The sequence below is a fragment of the Pristiophorus japonicus genome, chromosome 12 (assembly GCF_044704955.1).
Source record: "Pristiophorus japonicus isolate sPriJap1 chromosome 12, sPriJap1.hap1, whole genome shotgun sequence".
NCBI classification, from domain to species: Eukaryota; Metazoa; Chordata; class Chondrichthyes; family Pristiophoridae; genus Pristiophorus; species Pristiophorus japonicus.
In genome coordinates this window covers 41,074,437-41,090,841 of record NC_091988.1, presented here as the reverse complement: position 1 = coordinate 41,090,841, position 16,405 = coordinate 41,074,437, and the positions used below count along the sequence as shown (strand labels likewise).

General features: G+C 45.2%; 1 protein-coding gene across 2 annotated transcripts in view; it reads right to left on the bottom strand.

The window, feature by feature from the left end:
- Positions 1-16,405, bottom strand: part of nup210 (nucleoporin 210) — a 179,351-nt gene that overhangs the window by 71,374 nt on the left and 91,572 nt on the right. For both annotated transcript variants that reach the window (XM_070895346.1, XM_070895347.1), the window contains 11 exons: positions 13,101-13,322; positions 12,564-12,737; positions 12,123-12,315; positions 11,926-12,032; positions 11,624-11,728; positions 11,422-11,523; positions 9,648-9,776; positions 7,164-7,291; positions 6,848-6,983; positions 6,596-6,658; positions 5,575-5,754 (listed from right to left, as the gene is read on the bottom strand). In XM_070895346.1, the coding sequence (XP_070751447.1) occupies positions 5,575-5,754; positions 6,596-6,658; positions 6,848-6,983; positions 7,164-7,291; positions 9,648-9,776; positions 11,422-11,523; positions 11,624-11,728; positions 11,926-12,032; positions 12,123-12,315; positions 12,564-12,737; positions 13,101-13,322 (1,539 nt within the window). The remainder of the gene's footprint in view (positions 1-5,574; positions 5,755-6,595; positions 6,659-6,847; positions 6,984-7,163; positions 7,292-9,647; positions 9,777-11,421; positions 11,524-11,623; positions 11,729-11,925; positions 12,033-12,122; positions 12,316-12,563; positions 12,738-13,100; positions 13,323-16,405) is intronic.

Genomic DNA, 16,405 nt, shown 5'->3' with positions numbered 1-16,405 from the left:
GGGGGAGAAAGAGAGAGGCGGGGGGGGAAGAGAGAGGCGGGGGGGGGGAAAGAGAGAGGCGGGGGGGAAAGAGAGAGGCGGGGGGGGAAGAGAGGCGGGGGGGAAGAGAAGGAGGGCGGGGGGGGAAGAGAGAGGCGGGGGGGGGAAGAGAGAGGCGGGGGGGGGGGGGAAGAGAGAGGCGGGGGGGGGGGAAGAGAGAGGCGGGGGGGGAAGAGAGAGGCGGGGGGGGGGGGAAGAGAGAGGCGGGGGGGGAAGAGAGAGGCGGGGGGGGGGGGAAGAGAGAGGCGGGGGGGGAAAGAGAGGCGGGGGGGGAAAGAGAGGCGGGGGGGGAAAGAGAGGCGGGGGGGGAAAGAGAGGCGGGGGGGGGAAAGAGAGGCGGGGGGGGAAAGAGAGGCGGGGGGGAAAGAGAGGCGGGGGGGGGAAAGAGAGAGGCGGGGTGGGGGAAGAGAGAGGCGGGGGGGAAAAGAGAGAGGCGGGGGGGGAAAGAGAGAGGCGGGGGGGGAAAGAGAGAGGCGGGGGGGAAAGAGAGAGGCGGGGGGGAAAGAGAGAGGCGGGGGGGAAAGAGAGAGGCGGGGGGGGGGGAAGAGAGAGGCGGGGGGGGGGGGAAAGAGAGAGGCGGGGGGGGGGGGAAGAGAGAGGCGGGGGGGGGAAGAGAGAGGCGGGGGGGGGGAAGAGAGAGGCGGGGGGGGGGAAGAGAGAGGCGGGGGGGGAAGAGAGAGGCGGGGGGGGGGAAGAGAGAGGCGGGGGGGGGGGAGAGAGAGGCGGGGGGGGGGAAAGAGAGAGGCGGGGGGGAGAAAGAGAGAGGCGGAGGGGGGAAAAGGGAGGCGGGAAGAGGGAAGAGGGTTGGGGGGGGAAGAGGGAAGGGGGGGGGAAAGAGAGAGGCGGGGGGGGAAGAGAGAGGCGGGGGGGGAAGAGAGAGGCGGGGGGGCGAAGAGAGAGGCGGGGGGGGCGAAGAGAGAGGCGGGGGGGGAAGAGAGAGGCGGGGGGGGAAGAGAGAGGCGGGGGGGAAGAGAGAGGCGGGGGGGGAAGAGAGAGGCGGGGGGGGAAGAGAGAGGCGGGGGGGGAAGAGAGAGGCGGGGGGGGGAAAGAGAGAGGCGGGGGGGAAAGAGAGAGGCGGGGGGGGAAAGAGAGAGGCGGGGGGGGGGAGAAAAAGAGAGGCGGAGGGGGGAAAAGGGAGGCGGGGAAGAGGGAAGAGGGTGGGGGGGGGGGGAAGAGGGAAGGGGGGGGGGAAGAGAGAGGCGGGGGGGGAAAGAGAGAGGCGGGGTGGGGGAAGAGAGAGGCGGGGGGGGAAGAGAGAGGCGGGGAGGGGAAAGAGAGGCGGGGGGGGAAAGAGAGAGGCGGGGGGGGAAGAGAGAGGCGGGGGGGGAAAGAGAGAGGCGGGGGGGAGAAAGAGAGAGGCGGGGGGGAAGAGAGAGGCGGGGGGGGGAAAGAGAGAGGCGGGGGAAGGAGAGAGGCGGGGGGGAAAGAGAGAGGCGGGGGGGGAAGAGAGAGGCGGGGGGGGGAAGAGAGAGGCGGGGGGGGAAGAGAGAGGCGGGGGGGGGAAGAGAGAGGCGGGGGGGGGGAAGAGAGAGGCGGGGGGGGGGAAGAGAGAGGCGGGGGGGGGGGGGGGAAGAGAGAGGCGGGGGGGGGGGGGAAGAGAGAGGCGGGGGGGGGAAGAGAGAGGCGGGGGGGGGAAGAGAGAGGCGGGGGGGGGGGGGGAAGAGAGAGGCGGGGGGGGGGGAAGAGAGAGGTGGGGGGGGGGGGAAGAGAGAGGCGGGGGGGGAAGAGAGAGGCAGGGGGGGGAAGAGAGGGGCGGGGGGGGGAAGAGAGAGGCGGGGGGGGGAAGAGAGAGGCGGGGGGGGGGGAAGAGAGAGGCGGGGGGGGGAAAGAGAGAGGCGGGGGGGGGAAAGAGAGGCGGGGGGGGAAAGAGAGGCGGGGGGGGAAAGAGAGGCGGGGGGGGAAAGAGAGGCGGGGGGGAAAGAGAGGCGGGGGGGGAAAGAGAGGCGGGGGGGGAAAGAGAGGCGGGGGGGGAAAGAGAGGCGGGGGGGGAAAGAGAGGCGGGGGGGGGAAAGAGAGGCGGGGGGGAAGAGAGAGGGGTGGGGGAGAGCGAGGGGTGGGGGAGGGGTAGAGAGAGAGAGAGTGAGAGAGGCGGGGGGGGGGGTGGGGAAGAGTGAGGCGGGGGGGGGGGGGGGAGAGAGAGAAGGTGGGGGGGGGGGAGAGAGAAGGGGGGGGGGAGAGAGAGAGGTGGGCAGGGAGAGAGAGAGATAGAGAGAGAGAGTGGGAGGTGGGGGGGGAGAGAGAGAGAGAGAGGGGCGGGGGGAAGAGAGAGAGAGAAATGGGGAGGGGAGGGAGAGAGAGGTGGGCGGGGAGAGAGAGAGATCGAGAGAGAGTGAGGCGGGGGGGGGGGAAGAGAGAGCGGCGGGGGGAGAGAGAGAGAGGCGCGGGGGGGGGGGAAGAGAGGGCGCGGGGAAGAAGAGAGAGGGGAGGAGGGGGGGGGGAAAGAGAGGAGGGGGGGGGAAAGAGAGGAGGGGGGGGGGAAAGAGAGAGAGGACGGGGGGTAGGAGAGGGGAAGCTGAATGGCCGCCAACACTTCGGGTGGGGCCTGCCCCCAGCAAGATGCCGGGCGGGCAGGCCCCGCCGACAACAGGGGGGCTGAATGGGAGGGATGCCTGAGTCCCGATCTTCGCCTAGGGAGCCCATTCGACCAGGGCTAGGACCGGCGTGCTGCGGGTCCCTCCCACGCAGCCTCGGGGGGCGAGGAGCTACTGCACATGCGCGCGCACTCTAACGCGCATGTGCAGAGGTCCCGCACTGTTTTCAGCGGCGGGACCTGGCTCCGCCCCCGACCCCTTGTGTTGCGCCACGCCAAGCATGAAGATGTCCTGAGGAGCTTGCAGAATCACAAGGTAAATTTTCGCCACCCTTTTTATTCCAGAAAGTCGGCACACCTTATGGAGGTGCACCGTTTTTACAGAGGGCGGAATCTTGCGCTCATGATGGGGTTGTGAGGTGAGGGAGTTTGGGAAATACTGAATGGGGTTCCCCAGAGCTCATCATCGGAACTACTACTCTTTCCCAGGGTTCATCATTGGAACTACTACAGTTTCTAAATTAAATTATTGACTCGGATTCAGAAACACTAAGTAAATTAGTCAAATTTACAGATGGTATCAAACTCGGTGGGGCAATAGAATCCGAAAAGGCAGCTCATAAAATATAGAATGGAGTTGGATAAAATATGTAATGGAGTTGGATAAAATATGTAAGTGGGCAGAAAAATGGCAAATGCAATTTAAGTTCCACTCAAAAGTAAAAATGGATGGCATACACTAATAAATAATGCTGAAATTGCCAAGAATAATGTTGAAAAACACCTAGCAGTCCAAACAGGCATGATGTTCAGCATGTCTAATCAATGTACAGCAGCAATCAATAAAGCTGGGACATTGCTTAACTGTATACCAGAAGAGGCTATTATTGAACGGTATCGTGATCTGGTCAAACTACAACCTTGAGTATTGTGTCTAGTTCTGGTCGCTGAGAAACAAGGAGGACATTTGACATTAGAGGCAGTGCAGAGAAGAGTCATGAGGCTGATCCCTAATGTAAAAGGATCTGAATTATGAGGAAAAATTGGAGACATTTTTCATCCTCGAAAGGCAGCACCCATAAAGTGTTCTTGAAGAAGTAGTCCAAGATAGTTAGGAATTGAAAAATGTTAATAGGAAATATTACTTATTGCACGAATAAGATAAAGGGGTACTGTTTCAAATTAGTAATAGGTAAACTTCAGACTGAGATCACCAAACTTTCCTTTCACACTGAGTAATCAACACATGGATGGAATGGACTTCCAGACAGAAGAGTGGAGGTGAAAACCATTGAAAAAACAATTAGATGCTAAAATATATCAGAATGTAAGGTCTTTGTGGATGAATGAATGAAGTTTGGCCATAAGGATACCCTATTGGTAATTATCTTGTGATATAATCACGAACTGTTTTGGGGCAAACAGTTAATACTTGTTTTGAATAATGATGCCACTGTTGCAAAATAAGAACATTACTTCATGGCTATCACATGTGACCAGATAAAATTAATGGAAAAGCGTGTGAATCTGTACAAAACTTAAATCATTTCATAACAATAGGCTTTCAGCCACTGGTTTAATTAAGAAGAAAGAAAGACTTAGATTTTGTAGCGCCTTTCACGACCACCGGATGTCTTAAAGCACTTTACAGCCAATTAAGAATTTATGGAGTGTAGTCACTATCGTAATGTGGGAAACACAGCAGCCAATTTGTGCACAAGCAAGCTCCCACAAACAGTCATGTGTTAATGACCAGATAATCTGTTTTTTTTAATGTTGATTGAGGGATAAATATTGGCCAGGACACTGGGGATAACTCCCCTGCTCTTCTTCAAAATGGTGCCATGGGGTATTTTACTTCGACTTGAGAGCGCAGACGGGGCCTCGGTTTAACGTCTCATCCGAAAGATGGCACCTCCAACAATGCAGTGCTCCCTCAGCCGGGGAGCAGAAGGAGCAGCGAGGCCCAGGAGGCTGAGCGGCCCCCAGCCTGCGAGCACCATCGGAGCAGGCCGGGGAGTGGAAGGAGCAGTGTGACGGCCTGGCTCAGCAGTCTGCTTGTCCCCCGGCCTGCGAGCACCATCGGAGCAGGCCGGGGAGCGGAAGGAGTGTGGCGGCCTACCACTCCAGGGAGCAGCACGTGCTGGAGCAGGAGAGCAACGGCAGTGAAAAGGGACATCATCAAGATCCAGGTCGGTGATTGCAGCGTGGGCAGGAGCGGCGAGGTCGGGGCGAAGGAGCGGCGAGAGATTGTAGATGGACGTGATTGGGGCCCAGGAGAGACGTGAGTTTGGGGCGCAGAAGAGGCGAGGGCCCAGGGGAAGCATGAGCCTGTCCACACTGCGATGTGTGTGCGCACTAGGTCCGTGCAGCAGAGCTGGTTTCCAGTCGTCTTGCTTAATCCTTGCTACTGGACCAAGACCTAGCTCTGTCAAGCCCTTGTGGTGGCTGGTGTGCAACGGTCGCCACACGTTAAAAAAAAAATCCACGCAGAGGCATCTTCCACCCTTCAAGATGTAGTTCGGGACCTGGAATTTTAGGTCCTTCATTGAAACATCTGTGAACTTTTTGACGTGGAAGCGAGTCATCTTCGATTCGAGGGACTTCCAATGATGATGGCTCCCTCAACACTGCACTGGAGTATCAGCCTAGATTTTTGTGCTCAAGTCCCTGGAGTGGGATTTGAACCCACAACCTTCTGTCTCAGTGGTGAGAGTGCTGCTTACTGAGCCATGGCTGACACTTTATTTAGAGAAACTACAGGCTCATTAAACAGTTTTGAATTGACAACCCGCTCTGATTTGGTGCATAAATGTTACAAGGTGTACCTTGGAGTAAAAGGCATCCCATCCCACATGCAAGTTCTAATAAATACTGCTTTTTTTAAATAGAGAGGTTTAGCAAATATTTTCCTTGTAATTTGGAACACACAAGTTGGGGAGGCAATCCATCCTACAGGCCTCTTGAAATTGAGCTACATCAGATTTCAGTTTCCAGTCTCTTACCTGAGAGATCACCACTACTTTGCCACTTTCAGCATCAACAGCTTGAACTACTCCAGTCACTTTACCATTTCCAATTGCAAGCCCCTTTACGTGCCCAATGTTATTTACTGTAGCAAGGTTTTGATCATTTATAGAAAACAGGATGTTGGACTGAGGCTGTGGACCTCCTTCAGAAGTAATCTATAACACAGTAACAGAAACGGCAGATTAAAATTAACATCTTATTTCAAAGCATTCAGATTTTTAAATGAAAAATGTTTGTAGCATTCAACATTTTGTGCCCGAAATAAAAATACACGAGCAACACAATAAAAATCTCATTATTAATTTGTAGTTTTGTAATACAAGAATTATTTTAGGAACGCTGCAAAGAGGTATCTTCCATTGCTATTTGATATTTGCTATGAGAAAGTGGAAATCATTTGAAGGTTAAATATCAATAATTCCTTCCTCTTGATGAAACCAGCCCTGCTCTGCATATTGGTTTTGGGCACGCATACAGATTGTTTTATATATCAAACAGGTAGAGTAATAATGCATGAAGCATAAACAAATTTTGGTTTCACGGTCATTTGTGACAGCATAATGAAGTATTATATCTGACAGCCATGGACACTAACGTTCCCTCTAAGCTGCGTTGCTGCGCAGTTCTTTGCTGGTCTCGTGCAGCCCAGGACCGGCTATTCCCATGTTACGAAACTGTGAATAGGCTGTCGGGTGCTGCACACCACAAAAAAATTAGGGGGAACATTGATGGACACATTCCAATATTCATAGAACTTCTGATGAAATAAAAACATCTTGGAAATCATTTTAACAATAGCTTCATCAATATAAAAATTAATACTCTTTCATCAAAAACAGCTCTGGGAAAATGAGGGAGATCATATTTTGATACTCTACTGCCAATACAAAGTTGATTTTTGGGAACTGAATTTAATATCTTTCAACAGATGTACAATAATTATTTCAGCAGGGTTTTTAAATCGTTAGAAGCAATCACATTCTGAACACAATATACCTGCATCATTGCACCCACAATGAGTGTTACTTTTCTTGGAATCAATCGAAAGGGATGAAATACCTACAGAACAGAAACAAATTGATTTAACATTTAGAGTGCACTGATTTCAAAAATGAGATGACACCAGAAATCCTTTCCTAATTTTTTACATTCGCCGATTTCCGTGCAACAGTGGCTTTTAATAATAACTGGGATAACTAGATATTCTGAACTATTGGTAGTTACTGGAGGAGATATGCTCAAACTTACTTCTACTTGCTGAGGTGCAGAGCTTATCTTTTTGCCATCCTTGCTCGTTACAGTTGCGGTCAAACTGGTCTGTCCTATTGCTACGCCCTGAACTGTAAAGCTTGCTGTGTAATCATCAAGGATTTCATCAAGTAGCCTAAAACAGGAAGTATATGTTCAGGAAAAAAAACCCTGACAAATCAAGCACTTAAATGGTTAAGAATGAAAAATATGTGTTAGCAGTGCAACATTGACATCAGTAGAGTCTTGCCTCTGATCTCAGGAGGTTAAAGGGATTGAGTTAATCATTCTTTCAAAGTTGCAAAATGTTACTTACTCCAAAGAAAGTATCTGAGAAGCTGCTTTCAGTTTTAAATTCATGATTGAAAAGTATTTGGACAAGAAAGGTTTTTTTGAAGATTCCAGTACCCGCACATAGGCTTTAACCGTTTTACCAATCTCCACCTGTGGAAGACAAAATTAAGATGAAACCAGTTTCCATTAAAGATTTAGATATATTAAGGATAATTTGAGTAAGTTACATACACTTTTAGAAGCAATGGAATGTCCTAATAACTTATTTCAAAAGCCTATCAAGCTTTGTGTAAAACTAAGCTCAATATTCTTTGTTTTTTCTCAGAATTTAACCGCTGATTCCAAGGATTTCTCTTAGTTTGTTGCCTCTATGACTTGGATTTTGCGGTCAGCAGCTAAGTGATGGCACTTGCCGCTGACCTTGAAGAAAACTACCCACAAAGATCTAGCGATCTCTGTGGTGAGGATTTCACCTCTCCAGACATTAATTTGAATCTGAAGCCAAGTCTAGGGGATCTCCAGCGTCCAGCAAGTGATGTAATCAAGCTGGCTAAGCAGCCAAGCACATTGAAGCATTCTCACAGACAGCAAACCAGGAAATAAAATGCATTGATCTTCCTTCACTGTTTAATCATTTTACAGAGGGCGAAATAAACATTGGGACATACATATGGGATTAAGGTAGAAGCTGAACTATCATAAACAAACTTTAAAGAGATTAAAAATCACGGAATTATCATAATGGAACAATTTACCATTCCACAAATATAACATTAATTTTTTTAGGGCCAGAACGGTTCTTCAGCAGTAATTATGACTCAGTACGCCATTAAGAACCCAGTTACACCTTATTCAATGAAGTTTAACTTATTGGGGTTTTTTGTTAACAGCAAAATTCCAACATAAAAAAGGAGGTTTTCATCAGCTCAGTGATTTCAATTGATTACCACCTCCATGGAGACCAACAGCATGCCCTGTAAAGGCGCAGGGAATGACTGACAGCAACTTCTGGATTTCTCTGTTCAACTGCGCATGTGCATACTCCACAAGTTACTGTCGAATTCAGAGTTGTAGTAATGGCAGTTGACCATCATTACAATCACAAAAACCGGGCCATTATGTTCTCAAGAACAATAATATCTTGATAAGGTGATCACAAAGGCATAGAATACTCAAGGTGAGGCTTGACTAATGACTTGTGCAACAATATAACCTCCTTTAATTTATACTTTATCCCTCTGCTAATACAGCCTATATTTGCTGTTTCACTGGAGCCAAGCATTGGACAGACTTTCATAGATATCTCTTTGCTCATCAGCCTGATGCATGACTGTTACATTTCACACAATTGTCCTTTTGGCTGTTTGCTCTAATTCCAATTATAAACATATCTCTTTTCCTTTAGTAAAGCTGCTCCACAGTATAATTTAGCAGTTTTAACAGCAAGAGGGCGAAAGGGTATAATCTATATATTTTTTTTAATGAAATAGCTTAGATAATGTGCTTAGCTCAGGGAGAAGACTACACTCGATAAAAATAGATGTTTAATTCTGTAGAGATAAATGTAACTACTATAATGTTTGGAGAATGTAGCCAGAATACCTCAATTATAATTCTGCAAAACGTGCACACATTCTAAATAGAACAAGAGACCATTCAGCTCATTGTCTCTGCATTATTTGCTAGAGCAATCCATTAATCCTACTATACTGCTTTGCTCTCTCCCCATAATCTTTCATCTTCCTTTACTTAAAACATGAATCCAATTTTCCCTTAAAACACACTACACAAAGAAATTTCTCCGAACCTCTTTCGTCGCTCACTGAAACACTATGAAACAGTTTTTAAACAGTGAAATTCCAGCATAAAAGGGGAAGATTTTTTCCACAAGCAGAAAAAAAATGTATTTCCCAATACACCCAAACCCCATATAATTTTAAAATTCTCTATTAAATCTCTTTTTATCCTTCTCAGCTCTAGTGGAAATAGTTCCTGTATCATAAGTCTCTCCCCATATAGTTGCCCATCTCAGTGGAGTTATCCCCGGTGTCCTGGCCAATATTTATTCCTCAAACAACATAACAAAAACAGATGATCTAGTCATTATCACATTGCTGTTTGTGGGAGCTTGCAGTCCGCAAATTGCTGTGGCTCTACTTCAAAAGTACGTCATTAGTTTTAAAGCATTTTGGGACGTCTGGTGGTCATGAAAGGCGCTATATAAATGCAAGTCTTTCTTTCTCCAGCATCCTGTTGAATCTGCACTACAGTCTCTATGGCTTTACTATCCTTTCTATGATGGGCTGGCCAAACTTTCACCCCGACAGTGGTCTAACCATTAACTTACACAAATTAAACTTTACTTCCTTGCTTTGATGTTCTATGCCTCCATTTATAAAACTCAATGTGCTATTTACCATTTTTATAGTTTTATCTACTTGAACTTTTAAGAAAAATAGAAATCAAAATAAACTGTTAACCATTATGCTAATGCTGTTCAACCAACCTTGTCCACAACCCGTACGTACAACTCCAATATGTCAGACACGTGGACTTCAGCTCTAGCAGGCCCCAGAAAAGCCAGACACAAATCATGGACTAAAACAGTTAAGGTTCCTGGATGAATTGGCTGCACCTGTATAATATAAAAAAAAATAAAGTTTTGCAGATAGTGTAATTTGAGAAACTCATGACGGCCTGAAACTACTCGGGGACACGATTCTACCAGTTACACTGGCATCGCAACTGCCAGTGCCCTACGCTACCAACTTAGCCAGAGTAAGTAGGATGAGTGGGACGTCGGGCCCAGTCAATGTCCACGTCACAAGTAGTACATCCCCAGTGCCACACCCACCCTAAGACCACACAAAATGCAGCGATGGTGGACGAAAACAGAGAGAAAAGGTATTTATCCTCCCTGTCTGTCTTTCCTATGTCACCAACAATCTTGTACCAGACCTGCCACTCTGAAATGTGCCGTAACATTTTCTTGAGGGTCCAGGCCACCGTCTTAGCATGCAACGCCCCCCAACTTGCCGTATTTATCTCCCAACTTATAATGGATTCTTGTAAGGTTAAAGATGTGAGAATTCCCAGCCTAGGGAGTCCCTGCCCTTAGCCCCAACCTCTCTGTTCGTGGTGGTATTTGGGGCAAGTGGAGGCTTTGCTCCCAAACAACAGGAAGCTCCAGCCTAAGTCCAGGACTCAGCATATCCAAGTCCTTGTACAATTTTAGGCTAAAAATGTAATGATAGTTATCATCACCTGGGAATGAGTTATACGATTGTAAATGAATGAGTTAGGATTAAGTCATAAACCATAGGAACAACATTTATGTGCTGATAGTAGTCGGAATCCAGTTGAATTTTGCTTTCCTTCATGCTTCTTGATCCTCCTATGCGAGGTTTTGGCACAAAGTTAGAGTACCATTGATTGATCTGACAACATTTAACAGCAGGTCTGCAAAGCTACGAAAATCCAGACCGTCTTTCAGTAGTTACATGTTTGTGGACTGCAATGTTTTGCTTGAACTCAAGTCAAGAAGCCAGGCTTGCAGTTAAAAAAATTAGGTCCTATTCAGCTGGTACCTAATCACTCAGGAACAAAAGGAGGTGTTAAATTCAGAGACTTGCTGACTGAACCTGTGGCTGCTGGCCAAGTGCATCTCAGAGCCTGTACCCAAGCTAAATTATTGGTTGCCTTGGAAGTATAACAGAGTGGTGCAATTCCATATTTCTGAAAGTAAGCAGCTTTTAGAAAACTTCACAAAAGGAGGGTAATTTCCCTTTACTAAAAGAAATAAGATATTGTTTTATAAATCTTCTGCAAAAGCCTAGTTTAGTGATCCTAACGTTACTAATAGGAACAGGAGTAGGCCATTCAGCCCCTCGAGCCCGTTTTACCATTCAATGAGATCATGGCTGATCTGTGACCTAACTCCATGGGCCTTTGGCCCATATTCTTCAATACCTTTGGTTAACAAAAAGCCATCAATCTCTAATTTAAAATTAACAATTGATCTAGCATCAATTGCCGTTGCAGTAGGAACATAAAATTGCCAGAAAAAAAAATTGCCCGTTTTCAGTTAAAAGGCAACCCAACAATGTTCTTAAATTAACCATCCAAAGCTACAAAACATTGAATATAACTCCAATCACAGCATTTCCAGCTTTCCAGTTTTTCAAGATTACAGGACAGATTAATTATGCTGCAATCAAAGAGCAAAGGACATATAGGATTTTTTCCCCCCGGCAGAATTATATAGATAATGACTCACTCACCTGAGCAATGTTTTGGGCCTCCTGATAGATGACCCTTGCTAGATCCGTTGCACTTGTATTAATGAAAAAGTATCCTGATCCTTCCTTGAGTGAAAGCTCTGCCTTTTAGACAAAAAGATGGAAAACTCTTAATTGGAATAAACATATTTTGCAAACAGATCCTATTTGACCAGGTATTTCAAAATAAGTAACACTTTTTTACCTTAACATTAGGATGGTTGTAAATGGTGATGTTATCCGGGATGACTTTAACATCTTCCACAAGCAACAACTCAATTGTAGCTGATACAGGTAGTAATGGATTATACTGTCACAAAGGAGTACCAAAAAAAAAATTAGAATGCTCATTATTAATTTTTAATTAATTACATTATAATCCAGTCAGGAGTTAAAATTATCATAATACAGTGTTGAGATTTAAACTACTCTATTTTCACATACTTGAACAAGCCCAGTTAATCTGAGCCTGCACTAAGTCACTCTACTCAAAACTAGCTGACATACCATAGATTTAACTTTAGCTGCATTAAGATGTTGCTGCTGGTAGCCTGTTGCGGTTCCTGTGATAGAAGTAGTCCCTGATTCACGATGAACCAATACAGTTTGCAAACCTAAAAAAACAAAATAAAATGCAGAGTCAAGAGAAGCAAACTATTGAATTTTTGCAATGTAAACCAATTGATTTTTAGTTATATCAATACCATGTTGTTTCTTTTGTCCATTTCCATGATCTTTGGAATTCATTTGCATAGGCATACTGAGTTCGATACTGGCCAAAGAAAGTTTTGAGGATTCCCAGATAATGCTAAGGGAAGAAAAGTTGTCAAATTTACGCCCTTGCTGGTCATATGCTTCCAATTCAAGGACTGGGTTACGGTAGTTCGACACTGGAACCTAGAAAAGAAGCAGTACCATTAGAATATGAAGTAATATTTCAAGTATGTATTTTTTTTTAAACAAACTGAAATCATTGAAGGAGCTAAACTAAATGAAAACTTCTGATTTGAAACCAATTGACTTGAAATACTTGAAGCAAATATATTGACAATCTTATCTGAACATAAACTATTTTAGAATTATGGCACATAAAAGTGTTGGGAATTTTAATTTATCAAATTTGCAACTCATCAAATTAGACTTACCACTTGCTTATTTTGTTGAAGCAAAGGACATGATAGGTCCAGCTGAGGACTCAGGTACACAGGAGCCAGAGTAAGCCTGGATGGGGGAGCACAAATAAACTTGACAACAGCTGGTTCCACTGCAGGGAAGGAATTTTTAAAACTAGGTTTGTTCCCAACCGTCAAAGCCAAAACCTAAAGGGAGGAAAGAAACATACAATATATAGTTTCAAGTAATAGAAACACCAAATAATCAATCTGTGATATTTCAACATTCCTAAAATGTCACGGCTGGGGTGGAAAGTAGCCAATGTAACTCCACTCAAGAAAAACAATGGGTTTTCTTATTAAAGTACCATGAAAACTTACAGAAACTACACAGAACTATTGAATTTATTATAATTTGCAGCAAGTTTAAGGAATCATACTTACCATGCAAAATAAGTTGATATAACACATATATTATTGTACAATGTTGTAACATGTATGCTCAGAAATTACTGTAAAAATGCTTAATCTAGCAATTCAAGATACATAGCAAAAGTTGCTGTTTCTCACCTGCTCTCCCAGTGCTGTACAGGTAGCTCTAACCAAATGCTTAGGTTGGTTTCGAAATGCAGGGGAGCTAATCAGATGAAGAATAATACTTTCTTCATTTTCAGCTGTAAGATCTGTGAAGAACGTTGAGGGCTCTAAGATCCATGGCCTAGGTCCTCCTTCAAATAGCATATCCTTTGAGGACCCCAAAGTTACCAAAGCAACAGATACTGGATCAATAGCCTGAAATAAAAAGATTTAGGTAGATAAAAATCATGTCTAGTGCAACCCTTGCTTCGAAACTTACAAACATCACGTGCAAATTAGTATCACTAACTCGGAGTAAATTTCTATGCTGTGACTTCATTTCATTGCATTCTTGGCTTTAAAACTATGGCTTATAACAGGCAGCTATTAAGGGAGCACATTGCACAAATTCAAGTCAATTTTGCTTAAGATCATTATACAGTAAACTCTCGTTTACCCGGATACGAATGTAACGAAAAACACGCCATTGCGGAATTTAAAATATTGCGAGATTCGGCAATATATCGGTCACACGCATGAATATCTCGCTCACTTCAACTATCGCAAACGTGGACAGGTTGCTCAATTACACATAAATTGACGCAGGTGTGGACTTCTTGCTCACTTTTCAACTGTCACACACATTGAAAGCAGTTCATTGCAACGCATCAGTCTGTCGAGTGTACTTGTTCAAAACACCCTGATATCAAACAATTTAAAATGTCTTCTGGCAGCATTAGGAAACGAAAAGTATTGAACATTCAGCAGAGATTAGAAATTATAAAGAAGTCTGAAGCTGGCAGAAGTGTGCGTACTTTGATGGACGGATATGAAGTTGGATCATCAACAATTTATGATATCAAGAAGCAAAAGAAAGATTTAGAAAGTTTCACCGCTGCTTCTGAATCTTCCGTGAAGGCAATGTCCCGTAAGAATTTGCGAAAGCCGAAGCTTGACAAACTAGACCAAGTGCTTTATGAATGGTTTTCTTTGAAACGGTCCGAAAGGGTGTCAATTTCAGGGCCAATGATTACAGTAAAGGCCAAGGACTTCAAGATGAAAATGAATTTAACTGAAGAGTGCGTTTTTTCAGAAGGCTGGCTCACACATTTTAAGCATCGTCACGGCCTTCGCCAGCTGGATGTGACAGGCGGGAAAAAAAAATCAGCACAGAATTATTCAAGAACATTTGCTGAAATGGTGCAGGAAAAGAAATTGACTGCAGATCAAATATACAACACCGATGAGACTGGCTTACTATGGAAGTGTTTGCCAACTGCTACATTGGCTGCAGCAGTGGAGAAGGAAGCTGTCGGCTTTAAAATGAATAAGGGAGGTTAACAATCTTGAATTGTGCCAATGCCTCTGGAGAACATAGACTTCCACTTTTAGTGATTAGCAAATCAAGGAAATCACGTGCTTTAAAAGGAATTGCTCATTTACCAGTTAGCTATAAGGCTCAGAAAAGTGTGGATGGACAAGGACATATTTATGGAATGGTTTTCAACAGAATTCGTCCCCCAAGTTTGAGAAAACATGAAGAAAATAGGCAGACCTAGTGGAAAGTGTGTGCTGCTTTTGGACAATTGCAGAGCACACCCACATGAGTCAAAATTAGTGTCTAGTTGCCCCCCAATGTGACCTCGCTCATTCAATCAATGGATCAGGGTGTCAAAACTTCAAGTGCCACTATAGGAATAACTTCATGTGCAAATTAATGAATAGCGATCAATCAATCTCTGGTTTCCAGAGAACATACAATATTAAAGATGCCATCTATGCATGTTCGCTGGCATGCAGAGAAGTAAAAAACATTACATTGAAGAAGTGTTGGCGCAAGTTGTGGCCCAATGTCATATTTGAAGACAGTGCTTCTGATGACGAAGAATTTGAAGGTTTTCATGTACGGGCTAATAAAAAACAGGCTGTAAAAGAAATCGCGGAGATTGTCAGCAGTGCACATGAAACAAATGCACTTAAATCCTTAGCAGAAGATGACATTGCTAAATGGATGGATGTTGACATCGAAACAGATGTAACACAAACTTATACTGATGAGGAACCTATCGGCATAGTCACCAATAAAGACAAATCTGACGAAGAGATGAGCGATTCAGAGATTCAGACAATGAAATTGAAGAAAAACAAAAAAAGACTTGGACACACGCTGAAGAAGCAATGAAATATGCCGGGTTTTTTTTTTTAAGGAGAATTCTCATTTTACTTCTCACGAAGTTCTGCAACTCATATCATCCACAACATTTTAATTAAGAAGAAAATGAATTCATTTAAACAAGTAGATATAAGATCGCCATTTTAAAAATCAATCTCAAATGTCAACGCAGAAAAAGGAGCATCTGCATAGAAACATAGAAAATATGTGCAGGAGTATGCCATTCGGCCCTTCGAGCCTGCACCGCCATTCAATATCATGGCTGATCATTCCCTCAGTACCCCTTGACCCCCTTAGCCGTAAGGGCCATATCTCACTCCCTCTTAAATATATCCAATGAACTGACATCAACAACTCTGCGGCAGGGAATTCCACAGGTTAACAACTCTCTGAGTGAAGAAGTTTCTGCTCATCTCAGTCCTAAATGGCCTTACCCTTATCCTAAGACTATGTCCCCTGGTTCTGGACTCCCCAACATCGGGAACATTCTTCCCGCATCTAACCTGTCCAGTCCTGTCAGAATCTTATACGTTTCCATGAGATCCCCTCTCATCCTTCTAAACTCCACCTTAAACTGAATAAAGGTCCAGTTGATCCAGTCTCTCCTCATATGACAGCCCAGCCATCCCTGGAATCAGTCTGGTGAACCTTCGCTGCACTCCCTCAATAGCAAGAACGTCCTTCCTCAGATGAGGAGACCAAAACTGAACACAATATTCCAGGTGAAGCCTCACTAAGGCCCTGTACAACTGCTGTAAGACCTACCTGCTCCTATACTCAAACCCCCTCGCTATGAAAGCCAACATACCATTTGCCTTCTTCACCGTCTGCTGTACCTGCATGCCCACTTTCAGTGACTGATGAACCATGACACCCAGGTCTTGTTGCACCTCCCCTTTTCCTAATCTGCCGCCATCCAGATAATATTCTGCCTTCGTGTTTTTGCCCCCAAAATGGATAAACTCACATTTATCCACATTATACTGCATCTGCCATGCATTTGCCCACTCACCTAACCTGTCCAAGTCACCCTGCAGCCTCTTAGTGAAACATTAGTAGAAGTAGCAATTGAAGAAGCAGCAATGGCAGAATAAGCAAATTTAACATAATAAAATAACATGAACTA